A 15,756-nucleotide genomic window follows, 5' to 3' on the forward strand; every position below is an offset into this window, starting at 1 on the left:
ATGGATAAGGTGGTCAAGAAGGTATATGGCATGCTGGCCTTCATCGGTCGGGGCATTGAATATAAAAATTGGCAAGTCATGTTACATCTGTACAGGACCTTAGTTAGGCCTCATTTGGAATATTGTGTACAATTCTGGTCGCCACACTACCAAAAGGATGTGGATGCTTTGGAGAGCGTACAGAAGTGGTTTACTAGGATGTTGCCTGGTATGGAGGGCATTAGCTATGAGGAGAGGTTAGATAAATTTGGTCTGTTCTCACTGGAATCACAGAGATTGAGAGGCGACCTGATAGAGGCCTATAAGATTATGGGTGACATGGACAGAGTGGATAGTTAGATGCTCTTTCCTCTGGTAGAAGAGTCAAGTACTAGGGGACATAGGTTAAAAGAGTGGGGAAAAATTTAGAACAGATGTGCGAGGCAAGTTTTTTACACAGAGGGTGGTAAATATATGGAACACGCTGCCTGGGGAGGTGGTGGGAGCAGGTACGATAGCGGCATTTAAAGGGCATTTAGAAAAATATATGAATAGGGTGGGAATGGAAGAATACGGACTCCGTAAATGTATATGGTTTTAGTTTATGCAGGTACCATGGTCGACGCAGGCTTGGAGGGCCGAAGGGCCTGTTCCTGTGCTGTATTGTTCTTTGTTTGTTCTTTGTGTGTGCGTGTGTTTGAGTGCGTGTATGTGAGTGTGTGTTTGAGTGTGTGTGCATGTTTGAGTGTGTTTTGTGAGTGTGTATGTGTGTGTTTGAGCGTGTGTATATTTGAGTGTGTCTGTATGCGTGTGTGTGTGTGTGTGTGTGTGAATATGTGTGTATCTGTGTATGTATGAATATGCGTCTATGTGTGTGCGTGTGTGCGTGGGCTTTGAATGGGTGCGGGTGTGTATTTCATTATGTTACATAGATCAGCTAAGTGGGGTAAATCAGTTATAGTGGGAATCGATGACCGTTCAAAGTACCTGGAGAGAGGGTGCAGCGGAGCCTGAGAAAAGGAAGGGTGACCGTCAGTCACAGGGTCTGGAGGTTTCTCACTATTACCCTGAGTTCATGCGCACCCGTGCAATTGGCCCAGAGCCGGTAACATCAGCCGCCAGGTCCATCCCCTTAAAGGATGCTACCATATGGATGATCCATCTCGGTCTCCTCCGGTGGACCCCAGCATCACAGATGCCAGTCTTCAGACAACTAGATTCACTCCACGTGATATCAAGAAACGGCTGAAGGCACTGGATGCTGCAAAGGCTATGGGTCCTGATAATATTCCGGCAATAGTACTGAAGACTTGTGCTCCAGAACCCGATCCAAGTTGTTCCAGTTCAGCTACAACACTGGCATCTACCCGGTAACATGGACAATTGCCCACGTGTGTCCTGCACACAAAAACAAGACAAATCCAACCCAGCCAATTACCGCCCTATCAGTCTACTCTCCATCATCAGCAAAGTGATGGAAGGAGTCATCAACAGTGCTATCAAGTGGCACTTACTCAACAATAACCTGCTCACGGATGCTCAGATTGGGTTCCACCAGGGTCACTCAGCTCCTTACCTCATTACAGCCTTGGACCAAACATGGACAAAAGAGCTGAATGTTAGAGGTGAGGTGAGAGTGACTGCCCTTGACATCAAGGTAGCATTTGACCGAGTATGGCATCAAGGACCCCTAGCTAAACTGGAGTCAATGGGAATTGGGGCAAAACATCCGCTGGCTTAAGTCATACCTGGCACAGAGGAAAATAGTTGTGGTGGTTGAAGGTCAAATATCTCAGCTCCAGGCCAATACCGCAGGAGTTGCTCAGGGTAGTGTCCTGGGCCTAACCATCTTCTGCTGCTTCATCAATGATCAACATGGGTCCAACTCTCAGTGACTGGTTGAGTGGGCAGGATTAGTGACACGGGTTTAACCCTCACAATGACTGGTAGAGCTGTCTGTTTATTACCTTGCAGTTGTTATCTAAACTTACCCAGTTATCAGTCACCAAACAGGAAGCCACAGACCCAAGAATACAATTAGAGCAGATGGCCAGAATGGAACTGGAAACCTTCCCATGACACCCCAGCATGTCCGGAGAAACCTACAGAGCCATCCTCATCACTCAACTTGCAGTCACATAGGAGGCCCATTCTAGGCTTCAAAGCCTCACGATTGAAAGTAAATGAAATCCTATTGCAGCACATGAGAACTGGCACTAAATTCAGCCAATTTCTAAAGTCAAAGATTAAAAGGGAAACATTTTTATGTCAATCACAGATGTAATTATTATAATCAAGGTGCTAATTGGACATAGAGGGATATCTGGATGTGAATGGAGCTGTGTAGATGGAGCAAGGGGCTGAGTAAAGACAGATGGAATTCAGTTTTAGCAAGTGTGAAAAGATATTTTGGTCTAAACCAGCAGCAGTAATTAAACTTGGGGCCAGAACAGAGGGATTTGGGGCACAGGTTGACAGGCTATTAAAGGGGGCATAACCTCAAAATAAGAGGAAGTAGATTTAGGACTGAGTTTAGGAGGAACTTTTTCACCCAAAGGGTTGTGAATCTATGGAATTCCCTGCCCAATGAAGCAGTTGAGGCTCCTTCATTAAATGTTTTTAAGATAAAGATAGATAGTTTTTTGAAGAATAAAGGGATTAAGGGTTATGGTGTTCGGGCGGGAAAGTGGAGCTGAGTCCACAAAAGATCAGCCATGATCTCATTGAATGGTGGAGCAGGCTCGAGGGGCCAGATGGCCTACTCCTGCTCCTAGTTCTTATGTTCTTATGTAAAGACAGCAACTCAGGTTAGTAAGGTTATAAAAATGTGAATAGTAATCTCGGTTTTATTACAAAAGCTAGAGAACATAAAAGACAAATAAGTTAGTGAGGAGCTGATAAAAAACTTTAATAAAGCAGACTTCGAGCACCTGCAGTATTGACTTGACATGATGGGAAGGAGGAAGGAGACAAATACAGGTTCCCAAGGATGCTGTCGGTATGAAGACAGATAAATACAAAGGAAGTCTTGAAAAGTTGTCTTTTTCCATTAGGACAGCAGAGAGTACAGGATGATTGGACAGCAGGGGTTTCAGGTTTTGAAAGGATGGACCAGGGTCCACAGAATGAGTCTGTTTTCGGTCGCCGAGGGGTCTAAAACCAGGGGTCAGAGTCACAAGATTAAATGTGAGAGACTTTGAACAGAAACTCCATCGCAAAGATGGAATTCACTTCTTCCTGGTAGAGTGGACAGGGTTAGTGACACAGGTTTAGCCCTCAGTGACTGGTAGAGTGGACAATGGTTAGGCCCAGGACACTACCCTGAGGAACTCCTGCAGTAATGGCCTGGAGCTGAGGTATTTGACCTTAGGGGTTAAAGTGGAAACTGTGTCAACATTGAAGATTCAAATGGGCAGGTGGGTGAAGCGAGATTGGAACAGGAGGGCAAATGCGATCAGGAATAATTGTTCACATGGAGGGTAAATTCTGACACAGAATGGATGGGCTGAATGGACGGTGGCAGTGGTGGAATTTCAGTGTATTTTTCTGTGAATACATGTGTGTGTATTTGTGTGCATGTGAACCCATATCTGTGTATGTGTGTGTAGGTACTGTGCCTATGAATGTGTACATGTATGTGTATGTTATTTGTGTACAGGGGTGCACATATGTTTTACATGCATATAGGCAGCGTATGGCGTCACAAACCCGGTCAGTTGGAAGGGGGATCTGGCTGGTGCCACAGGAAATATTTCAACCTTTCTGTAAAGACCTGAGGGGTAAAGTTTCAAACATCATTAGCACAACATGAACAGCTAAACAAAGGCCGAAGATTTGGCCAGTAGTTTCCGCTCAGTTGTGTAGTTTTTCTTTCTGCACAATTGGCCAAAGATTGACAAAACCAAGGTGGAATTTCAAATGTAAATTTGATCCAGTCCACTTCGAGTTGCGACAGATTTTTGCACTAGTTTAAAAAACCTTGAACCCACAAAACTGGCCGCACCCTTAGTCGAATTAATCACCATGGCGATTTTTCTCTAATTGCAGCCTTTGAAGAGGCTTTTAAAATCAACTTTTACTTTTAGACAAAAGAACACTAAAGACATTTTTAGATCTTTATAATATACTTTGTAAATTCTGTGAGTTACTTACATTTGGTAACTTGACACTGATTAAAAATGCTTATTTTAATAAGCGAGGCTTTGCGTCTGGCTCTAAACACCCTCCCCCCCCATCACCTTCAAACACAGCGTTGCCTGATCCCTTGCTCCCCCTTCCCAGGACCCTTGTCTCCTCCACTACCTCCAAACCTTGCCACCTCTTCCCTTCAACCTTTTCCCCTTTCCCCCTCCAAGGGTCTATTTCCCTCCAAGGCCAGGATGATGGGCCTGGGTGACAGTATCAGCGGGTCTGTTCCCAAGATCAGAGGGTGATGATGATTCGCTGTGAGGAAATCTGTTGTGCTCCTCAGATTCTGAGAAAATCTGACTGCTGTCTTTCTGATGACAGCTCACTGATTCCCGCTCATTCCTGAGTGTGGAATGGGGGAGTGGTAAACCACTGTTGCACCTCTATTAGGTGATGTACGGTAGGACCTGTACTACAGGTACGTTGGTAGTCCCTGCCTCCTGGCTCCGCCCAGTAGGCGGAGTATAAATATGTGTGTCCTCCATGCGGCAGCCATTTCGCCAGCTGCTGTGGGAGGCCACACATCTTAGAGCAATAAGGCCTCAAATGAAAATCGCTTATTGTCACAAGTAGGCTTCAATGAAGTTACTGTGTGTAGCGCAAAAAGACTCCCGAGAGACGAATAGAGGTGAAGTCGATGAGGCTTTATTAAGCGTGACTCGTTCCCCGCAGTTCAGCAACAGACTGGAGCTGCGGGGAGAATTCCTGGTTCTTATACTCCGCCTTCAGGGCGGAGCTAGAGATCAACAGACAACCAGGACCCGGGATCTGTCAGCCAATGACATCACGGCTTCACAGTCCCACATGACCCCTAATGCATACTACCACATTCACCCCTTGTTAAAAATGAACCCGGCGGGGTGGTGCTTCGCATGGTGGTAGGGGTTTACAAGGCTGGTCCTGGGAGGAAAAAAACTTTTGCATGTCATTACAGTGCCCTACACTGGGCTATGTACAGGGTTTTTTTGTCGCTATGGACGTATGCGGGGCAACCGAACAGTGTGAATATGGTGCTAAGGGCTTTAATGACTGTGGCCACTGTCATGTCAGGGCAGGGGATGGCGAAGGGGAAAGGGGAGTACTCGTCCACCACGTTCAGGAAGTATGTGTTGCGGTCGGTGGAGGGGAGGGGCGCTTTGAAATCCAGACTGAGGCGTTCAAAGGGACGGGAAGCCTTGATCAGGTGCGCACTATCCGGCCTGAAAAAATGCGGTTTGCACTCTGCGCAGATGTGGCAGTTCCTTGTGACTGTATGGACCTCCTCCACGGAGTAGGGGAGGTTGCGGGACTTTATAAAATGGTAGAACCGAGTGACCCCCGGGTGGCAGAGGTCCTCGTGGAGGGTTTGGAGACGGTTAATTTGTGCGTTGGCACATGTGCCGCGGGATAGGGCATCGGACGGCTCGTTCAGCTTTCCGGGACGGTACAAGATCTCATAGTTGAAGGTGGAGAGCTCGATCCTCCACCTTAAGATCTTGTCATTTTTAATTTTGCCCCGCTGTGCATTATCGAACATGAAAGCTACCGACCGTTGGTCAGTGAGGAGAGTGAATCTCCTGCCGGCCAGGTAATGCCTCCAATGTCGCACAGCTTCCACTATGGCTTGGGCTTCCTTTTCCACTGAGGAGTGGCGGATTTCTGAGGCGTGGAGGGTTCGGGAGAAAAAGGCCACGGGTCTGCCCGCTTGGTTAAGGGTGGCCGCTAGAGCTACATCGGAGGCGTCGCTCTCGACCTGGAAGGGGAGGGACTCGTCGATGGCGCGCATCGTGGCCTTTGCGATATCCGCTTTGATGCGGCGGAGGCCTGGCAAGCCTCTGTCGACAGAGGGAAGGTCGTGGTCTGTATTAGGGGGCGGGCCTTGTCTGCGTACTGGGGGACCCACTGGGCATAATATGAAAAGAACCCCAGGCAGCGTTTTAGGGCTTTTGAGCAGTGAGGGAGGGGAAATTCCATGAGGGGGCGCATACGTTCGGGGTCGGGGCCTATTATCCCATTGCGCACTACATATCCCAAGGTGGCTAGGCGGGTTTGTGCTAAAAACGCACTTGTCCTCGTTGTACGTGAGGTTCAAGGCTTTAGTGGTCTGGAGGAATTTTTGGAGATTGGCGTCGTGGTCCTGCTGATCGTGGCCGCAGATGGTTACGTTGTCGAGATACGGGAACGTGGCCTGCAACCCGTGTTGATCAACCATTCGGTCCATCTCCCGTTGGAAGACCGAGACCCCGTTTGTGACGCCAAATGGGACCCTTAGGAAGTGGTATAATCGCCCGTCTGCCTCGAAGGCTGTGTACTTGCGGTCACTTGGGCGGATGGGGAGCTGATGGTAGGCGGACTTGAGGTCCACGGTGGAGAAGACCTTATATTGGGCAGTCCGATTGACCATGTCGGATATGCGGGGGAGAGGGTACGCATCTAGCTGTGTGTACCCGTTGATGGTCTGGCTATAGTCTATGACCATCCTTTGCTTCTTCCCTGTCTTTACTACTACCACCTGTGCTCTCCAGGGACTATTGCTGGCCTGGATTATGCCTTCCTTCAGTAGCCGCTGGACTTCGGACCGAATAAATGTCCGGTCCTGGGCGCTGTACCGTCTGCTCCTAGTGGCGACGGGTTTGCAATCCGGGGTGAGGTTTGCAAACAAGGATGGGGGCTCAACCTTGAGGGTTGCGAGGCCGCAGATAGTGAGTGGGGGTATTGGGCCGCCGAATTGGAAAGTTAGGCTCTGCAGATTGCACTGGAAGTCTAATCCCAGTAATGTGGGCGCGCAGAGTTGGGGAAGGACGTAGAGCCTGTAGTTTTTAAACTCCCTCCCTTGCACCGTTAGGGTCACTATGCAGAAGCCTTTGATCTGTACGGAGTGGGATCCTGCAGCTAGGGAAATCTTTTGCGCACTGGGACGGATGGTCAAAAAACAGCGTCTTACCGTGTCGGGGTGGATGAAGCTTTCTGTGCTCCCGGAGTCGACCAGGCATGGTGTCTCGTGTCCGTTGATCAGCACCGTTGTTGTCGTCGTCTGGGGCGTTCGGGGCCGTGCTTGGTCCAGCGTCATTGAGGCCAGACGTGGTCGTAGTGCTTCAGCGTCTTCCTCGAACCCGTGGAGCCGTCGGTGCTGGGGTCCATTGTTGCCGTCCAAGATGGCGGCGGGGGTGAACGAAATGGCCGCCCCCATGCATCGCACATGGCTGGGGGGTCCCAAGATGGCGGCGCCCCTCCTCCCCTCGTGGTGGCCGGGACCCAAAATGGCGGCGCCTGCGGGTCGCACATGGGGCGCTGGGGGGGTTGGGGAGCGTTTGGAACGCGCAGGACTCCTTCTTCTCCGGGGACAGCGGCGACCCCCCGGGACCGGCACACAGTCGCGAAATGGCCCTTTTTCCCGCAGCTCTTGCAAATCGCTGCGCGGGCCGGGCAGCGCTGCCGGGGGTGTTTCGCCTGGCCGCAGAAATAGCAGCGGGCTCCCCTGGGACGACTTGGCGTCTGAACCGCGCAAGCCTGTGGGGGGGTGGGGGGGGGGGTTTGTCGCGACGGGGGTCCACGGAGCCCAAGGGGCTGCCACGCGGTCGGGGCCGTAGGCGCGGGCGTTTCGCGCGGCCACATCTAGTGAGGCTGCAAGGGCCCGTGCCTCTGAGAGTCCTAGCAACTCTTTTTCTAAAAGTCTTTGGCGGATTTGGGGAGAGTTCATACCAGCCACAAACGCATCGCGAATTAACATGTCCGTGTGTTCAATCGCGTTTACCGGCGGGCAGCTGCAGGCCCGTCCCAAAATTAGCAGCGCGGCGTAGAATTCGTCTAGCGATTCTCCGGGACTTTGCCGTATCGTTGCGAGTTGGTAGCGTGCGTAGATCTGGTTCACTGGGCGAACATAGATGCTCTATAGTGCTGCGAACGCCGTCTGGAAATCCTCTGCGTCTTCTATGAGAGGGTAAATTTCCGGGCTTACCCTCGAGTGCAGGACCTGTAGTTTCTGGTCTTCTGTGACCCGGCCGGGGGCCGTTCTGAGGTAGGCTTCGAAACAAGTCTGCCAGTGTTTAAAAACTGCTGCTGAGTTCACTGCGTGGGGGCTGATCCTCAGGCATTCCGGGACGATCCTGAGCTCCATAGTCCTTTAAGCACGCTTTATAAATTGTAGCGCACAAAGACTCCCGAGAGACGAATAGAGGTGAAGTCGATGAGGCTTTATTAAGCGTGACTCGTTCCCCGCAGTTCAGCAACAGACTGGAGCTACGGGGAGAATTCCTGGTTCTTATACTCCGCCTTCAGGGCGGAGCTAGAGATCAACAGCCAACCAGGACCCGGGATCTGTCAGCCAATGACATCACGGCTTCACAGTCCCACATGACCCCTAATGCATACTACCACACTGTGAAAAGCCCCTAGTCGCCACATTCCGGCGCCTGTTCGGGGAGGCTGGTACAGGAAATGAACCGTGCTGCTGGCCTGCCTTGGTCTGCTTTAAAAGCCAGCGATTTAGCCCAGTGTGCTAAACCAGCCCCTCAGTTGTACCCAACTCAAGTCTTTGTGCAATTGATCGTGCATCAGGGGGCACAATTCTTAGGACCACAGGACGCGCGTTTTGGGTTGTGGGGGCGAAACCTATGCAAACACGAGGAGAATGTGCAAGCTCCACACAGACAGTGACCCGGAGCCGGGATTGAACCTGGGACCTCGGCGCAGTGAGGCAGCAATGCTATCCACTGCACCACCGTGCTGCCCTTAATGTGGATTATTTACAGAGCTTATCTTAAATTTTTTACGAACAGTGTGTGACTTCAGCTCGTGCTAACTCGGTGCTCCTCTAACTTTGTAATTGTTCGCGGCCTCAGTGCTGCTTCTCAGTGTCTATCCAGATTACACATCAGGAGTGGAGGCGGCCGGCTGCATTCTGCACCCTCTCACCTCTGATGCCCTTAAAAGAGGTTGAATGGGGCTTGGCTCACACTGTCAGAGCCAACAGGAAACACATTGGTTTTCCCACTGTCGGCAAGCCTTAGCGTTGTATCGGGTGAATCGCGCCCAATGGCCGTGATTGTCCTGAATGAATTGTAAGTGATGTCACCACCGAAATATCAGTGTGTTCCCCACTGGCCCTGGCAACTCAAATCAGGCCCCATTCAATGTATTCAAATGAGTCAACTCTCTACCCCAGGAGAATCACACTGGCCCCGCACGTGGGCACTAGCGGGAGCATCAATTAGACGCTCCCTGCAGCACCCACTGTCATTTCAGCCAAGAAGATGGCTGCAAGAAGATCAGCACCGCGTTTCCTCGGTCAGGCCGAGAGCGGATGTTGGACACAGTGGAGGAGAGACCGACCACCTTATTCCCTTGGGTTGGCAGAAGACCACCAGCCAATGTAATGACTCGAGCCTGGGAAGCGGTGACAGAAATGGTGAGTTCCCGCAGCCTCGGGGGGAGGACCGGTGCCAGAAGATGAATGACCTCCTTCGAGCTGCAAGGGTGAATACCCCACCTTCTGCTCCTGGCATCACTCCCATCCCTAATCCCTGGCATCTCGCCATTAACCTCCTCCATGCCATCTCACAGCCTCCCAACACCTGGAACGGGATTCAGCGGGAATCAGCGAGGCGGGCCACTCTGGCATCGAGGAGTGACGTGAACCACACCGGCTCGGGCCGCTCCAAAGTTGCGGAATCCTCCGCAGCTCCAGGGGCTAGGTCAGCGCCGGGGTGAATTGCGCCGCGCCGGCCGGCGGGGAAGGGGCTTGGTGCCACGTCAAAGGCCTGCCGGCGCGCATTGGCGCATGTGTGGGACCACCAGCGTGTGCTGGCATCATCCCAGCGCATGCGCAGGAGGGGATCATCTCCCCGTCAGCCATGGCGGGGGACCACAGCAGCCGATGCAGAAAAATAGAGTGCCCCCATGGCACAGGCCCACCCGCGGATCGGTGGGCCCCGATAGTGGGCCAGGCCATCGTGGGGGCAGCCCCGGGGCCAGATCCCCCCGCGCCCCCCGAGGACCCCGGAGGCCGTCCGCGCGGCGGTAAGTACCAGGCCTAATTTACACCGGCAGGACCAGCTGAAAACGGGAAGCCACGGCCCATCGCAGGCCGTAGAATTGCCGGGGGGGCAGCTGCCAGCGGCCGCCGACCGGCGCGGCGCGATTCCCGCCACTGCCAAATCCCCGGCGCCGGAGAATTCGGCAGTCGGCGGGGGCGGGATTCACGCCGCCCCCCCGGCGATTCTCCGACCCGGCAGGGGGTTGGAGAATCCCGCCCCTGATCTCCCAGTGTCTTTCTCAGTAAGCCCCCCCCAGCAATCCCCATTGGAACCTATGGTGCTATGCATCACTGTAAAGACACAAGGGGTTAATGTAAATACATGTAGGCTAGCGAGACACTAGAGGGAGCACCAGAGACATGACACACACACACTCAACCAATAGAACAATTAGATAGGACACGACCAATGGGCATTCACAATACACATAGAGGTGACACGACCACAGGAGGGCATTACACCAACCCATATATAAAGGACACAACACACATGATCTTCCTCTTTCCAGTGGAGACAGTCAGTGAGTACAGCACAGGGTTGATACAATATTATACCCACCACATGGATTGTAGCAGCTGGTTAGTCAGTCTGAGTAGCTATAGAAGGATTAACAGTAGTGGCGAACCCGAGTAATAGAAGTGTAAATAGTTTAATAAACGTGTTGAAGTTATCTCCACGTCTGAACCTTCCTTTGTCAAGTGCACCACAAGGAAGCCGCTTATGCTACTCCTAGAGCATAACAAGACATGGTACCAGGACTGAACTGTTTCAATCCATACAGCTAAAACTCAGCATACAGTGACAACCAGCAACGATACCCAGGCAAGATGTTTGAGATCCAGGTTCCGCAGCAGCTCCAGTGCCACGGCGATCTCCGTGAAAACTGGTGGGCATTCCGGCAAAAGTTTGAAATCTTCCTGGTAGCAGCCGGCCTACAAGACATGGCCGATGCTGAAAAGACAGAGCTTCTGCTCACCATCGCCGGTGCCAGAGAAGAAGAAATCTTTAAAAAATTCAAGTTCTCCAAAGGGCAAAACAGGAGCGACTTCCAGGCCGTCCTGGACAAATTCGGTAAATACAGTGAGGAAAACACACTCCAACCAGCTGAAAACGATAAGAGAAGCGCCAGTACTCACCACGAGGCCGAGATCCCGGAGCAGAGAACAATTTTGATCGGTGGCCATCTTTGTAAAGGTACTGCATATGCGCAGTTGCGCGAGAAGCGCACAGAAGGGGAAGGTCTGTGTGCGCATGCGCGAGAAACCTCACAGCAGGACGACCATGACGGTCTATCATGCTCCAGTGAAGAACAAAGCGACTATGACAGTCCAAGCCCAAATGAACAACACAGCAACTATGACGGCCACCCACATTGTCTGAGAAGACTCTGACAGTATACCCAGCCCAAGTGAACAACAAGCAGCTACTGAGGCTCTATCCACTGTATGTGAGACGAGTGACGACAGCATCCCACTTCCCATGCAAGATGTGCAATGTGACAAACCTCAGTTAGTGTGTACAGAGGCACTCGACGATCACTGTGAGACCACTGGTGACTCCGGTGACACCACGTTACTTCCAACCTCATTCGTTCGAACCTCTCCACAAGTCAATGCATTCCTGCATGTTCCGACTCCAGACGTGGAGCTTCAAGAAATCTCAGCTGACTCCAGTGAACCTGCTAAGACTCCGGACGGGGAGCATCAACAAACCAACACTGACTCAGTTAAAACAGACCAGACTCCAGATGGGGAGCAACCAAACGCCAACTCTGATTCACGTAAGCCGGAATTTACTCCAGACAGGGAGTGCCGCAACCTCAGTGATGGCACGCTCAGGGTGACGACGACGACAGGAGATGGGTCACTTGACAATTACACTGGGTCAGTAATAACAAGGAGTGGCTACAGTCCAAGAAGAATACACCAATATTCACCACAGCTATATCCACACATCTGTTCCACACCAGCTGTGCAGCCAATGACAGCTCATGCTGGACAAACCCAGTATTCAGGAATGCAGCAGCCAGCAGTCTGTGCAGCATATTCTCAAACAGGCCACTACGAATCGCCCACTTATGGAATCAAGACCGAAGGAGGACTACTGCAAGCACAATCTGCACTGCAGACTGGATGCCTTAGTCACTGCCCAGGATTTGCTGCACCCCAGCCTGGCCAGACGGCATATTCCTATCAGATGCAAGGTTCTAGTTTCACACCATCACCAGGTATTTATGCGAGCAGCAATTCTGTCTCCAATTCGACAAGCTTCAACAGTTCTCAGCAGGATTACCCTTCCTACACAACATTTGGCCAAAACCAGTATGCACAGTATTATCCAACTTCCACATATGGCACATACATGACCTCGAATGATACTGTTGATGGTACCTCTTCAACGTCAACGACATATCAGCTACAAGATGCCATCCAGCATCACCATCACAAACATCGAAAAAAAAAGACTCCAAATCAGACAGCGAAGTGATTTGACCACTTCTTGGTTCCTGATACACAGGGACACTGATGGCGTTCACAAGGACATGCCACCATCAAACTCACCACCCCACCAAGAGAGACATTTGACCATGGTGATTACAGGGTTTTGGACTCGCACATTTGATTTGGACTTATTGTTTAATCACTGTTCTCATGACTTGTACATACCATAACTTATCTACCTATTTTTTGTTCAATTTTCTTTAAGTGTACAGAAAATATGTAAAAAAGGGGGGATGTGGTGATATGCATCACTATAAAAACACAAGGGGTTAATGTAAATACATGTAGGCTATCTAGACACTAGAGGGAGCACCAGAGACATGACACACAGACACTCAACCAATAGAACAGTTAGATAGGACATGACCAATGGGCATTCACGATACACACAGAGGTGACACGACCATAGGAGGGCATTACACCAACCCATATATAAAGGACACAACACACATGATCTTCCTCTTTCCAGTGGAGACAGTCAGTGAGTAGAGACACGGTTGATTCAATATTACACCCACCACGTGGATTGTAGCAGCTGGTTAGTCAGTCTGAGTAGCTATAGAAGAATTAACCGTAGTGGCGAACCCGAGTAGGAGAAGTGTAAATAGTTTAATAAACGTGTTGAAGTTATCTCCACGTCTGAACCTTCCTTTGCCAAGTGCACCACAAGGAAGCCGCTTATGCGACGCCGAGAGCATAACAAGCCAGAACCCCTCTCTGGTTAGGCACCTTGCCACCTGAAATAACCCTCCCCCCCACCCCTCCCCCTACCAGCAAGGTGTCTACCTCTTAATGCCCTCTTTGTGTCCCTACAAGAGGAGGTGGCCCATAACAGGCATGAGCGAGAAAAGATGGGTTGGGGGTTGCCTGAGATAAGAGTCCTGACCCCCTATGAGGGGAGGGCGATGGACATCATGGGGGAGGCCCTGGAGGGGCTATGGCGTACAGCGAGGTTGGCATGCGCTGAAGGAGTGAGAGTCCAATGCATCTTTTTCCAGGTGTCCTGTCTCAAGTGAGTCTCTCACCTCCCACACCTTTGTTATTCCCAAACGCTGGTCCGATGTCCTTTGTCTTACAGGATTTCCATCAGATGACGCCTGGCCATTTGGAATCGCTGCCCCCGACCAACCCCACAGCGCACCCTGGAGCTCGGACACCGAATTTCCGGCACTACTCCATCCAACGCAGCCACACATCTCGGTAGGATATAGAATCATAGAATCATAGAAATGTTACAGCACAGGAGGAGGCCATTCAGCCCAACTTATCCATGCCTACCCGAGGACTTCCCGATGCCATTTCTAATCCCACCTTCCTGCACCCGGCCCTGTAGCTCAGAGCACTTAAGGTGCAGATCCTGGTACTTTTTAAAAGAGTTTCGGGTCTCTGCCTCCACCCCCAACTCAGGCAGCGGATTCCAGATACCTCCTGCGTAAAAATGTTCTTCCTCATGACCCCTCTACACATTCTGCCACTTATCTTGAATCTCTGCCCCTTGTTATAGAATTCTCCACCAAGGGAAACAATTTTATCCTGTCCACTCTATCACGTCCCCTCATGAGTTTGTACAGCTCAATTAAGTCACCCCTCTTTATTACAGGGAAAATAACCCCAACCTATCCACTCTCTCCTCGTAGCTACACTTTTCTAGCCCTGGCAACATTCTTGTAAACCTCCTCTGCACTCTGTCTAGAGCAGTTACGTCCTTCCTGTAATGTAGTGAGTAGAACTACACACAATACTCCAGTTGTGGCCTCACCGTGTCTTATACAATTCCGACATTATACCCTTCCTTTTATGTTAGTGGACGGGCTTCCGGGTCACTATCTGGTGAGCACCACACAGCTGCTGTAGCACATCAGGGGAAGGCAGGAATTTCCAAAGCAGTGGGAGGTCTGCTGAATCCCAAGAAACAGATGCTCTTGCCAGATGCCAGGCCTCTGGAAAAGGTTCTCCCGTCGCTGCTCAAGATGTAAATGCAGAGCCATGCTTTACAAGAGGGGGTGTCAGGGACACTCCAGCAACTACAAGGCCAACTGGAGGAGCCCAGAGGCCCCTGTCACAGGAGATTGTGCTGGCAATGCATGGCACCCAGGCCAACACTGCTAGGGTGGCATCTGCCTTTGACAAGAGGGGGAGGACTGACCTTGGGAAGGGGGCAAGGGTTTATGGGGTGGGCAAAAGTTGGAGAAAGGTGGGGACCAAGGGATCGGGCACCACTGGGTTTGAGAGTAAGGGGGGTGCATGTTTTGAGCTGCCAGACACAAAGCCTCCTACCAACACAATGGGACTTGCGGCGGGCACTGTGTGGCCGTAGAATCAGCCCCTCTGTTAGAACAAAGAACAGTACAGCACAGAAACAGGCCCTTCTGCCCTCCAAGTCTGTACCGGTTGATGCACTATCAATTACTACAAGACGAGAGTAGAGATTAATCGAGGCTTTATTAAGCAGAGATGTGTGGCCTCCTGCAGCTGCTGCCAGAATGGGAGCAGCTCCGGTGTGCACACACATTTATACACCGCTTACTGGGCAGAGCCAGCAGGCAGGGATTTACCCCCGTACCTCTAGTACAGGAGCCTTACCGTACTACATCTAATATACAGTTACTACATCTAATATACAGTTAGTGGTCACTACCACATTCATCCCCTGTTAAAAAAGAGTCCAGTGGGGGTGGAGGAAAAATTTACAGTTCAGGCAAAATTTACAAGTTCAGGCAAAATTTACAAGTTCAGGCAAAATCTACAGGTTCAATCTGTCGGGTGCCTTGATCCTCCGCTGTGATCGCCTCGGCCCCGGTGGTGATGCGGGCACCGACTTGGTCGCCTGTGACTCCGGGAGTGTGTTGTCCTCGTCCTCATCCCCGAGTGGAACCAGTGGGAGGACGGACCGTCCTGGGGCTGGGGCTGTGGTGAGGTGCACTGGGGGGAGGGTGAGTGGCGCCGGGGCAATCGGAGGGGGGGGGGGTTCGGGTGGTGGGCCAAGGGTGGGGATCCAGCTGGTGCCAGGTCCCGGAGGGAGACTGTGTCCTAGCGCCCGTAGGGGTGTGCCACGTAGGCGTACTGCGGGTTCG

At 51.4% G+C, this 15,756-nt stretch overlaps 2 protein-coding genes across 2 annotated transcripts in view; one reads left to right on the forward strand and one right to left on the reverse strand.

Annotated features, from left to right (window-relative positions):
• The window catches only part of LOC140399032 (LIM domain transcription factor LMO4-A-like), a 122,132-nt gene that overhangs the window by 95,184 nt on the left and 11,192 nt on the right, over positions 1–15,756 (reverse strand). The gene's annotated exons all lie outside the window — the stretch shown is intronic.
• The window catches only part of LOC140399386 (protein phosphatase EYA4-like), a 38,317-nt gene that overhangs the window by 15,384 nt on the left and 7,177 nt on the right, over positions 1–15,756 (forward strand). The window contains exons 2-3 of the mRNA XM_072488972.1: positions 11,983–12,567; positions 13,761–13,882. Coding sequence (XP_072345073.1) covers positions 11,983–12,567; positions 13,761–13,882 — 707 coding nt within the window. The remainder of the gene's footprint in view (positions 1–11,982; positions 12,568–13,760; positions 13,883–15,756) is intronic.

Source organism: Scyliorhinus torazame, chromosome 22, assembly GCF_047496885.1.
Source record: "Scyliorhinus torazame isolate Kashiwa2021f chromosome 22, sScyTor2.1, whole genome shotgun sequence".
Classification (NCBI taxonomy): Eukaryota; Metazoa; Chordata; class Chondrichthyes; order Carcharhiniformes; family Scyliorhinidae; genus Scyliorhinus; species Scyliorhinus torazame.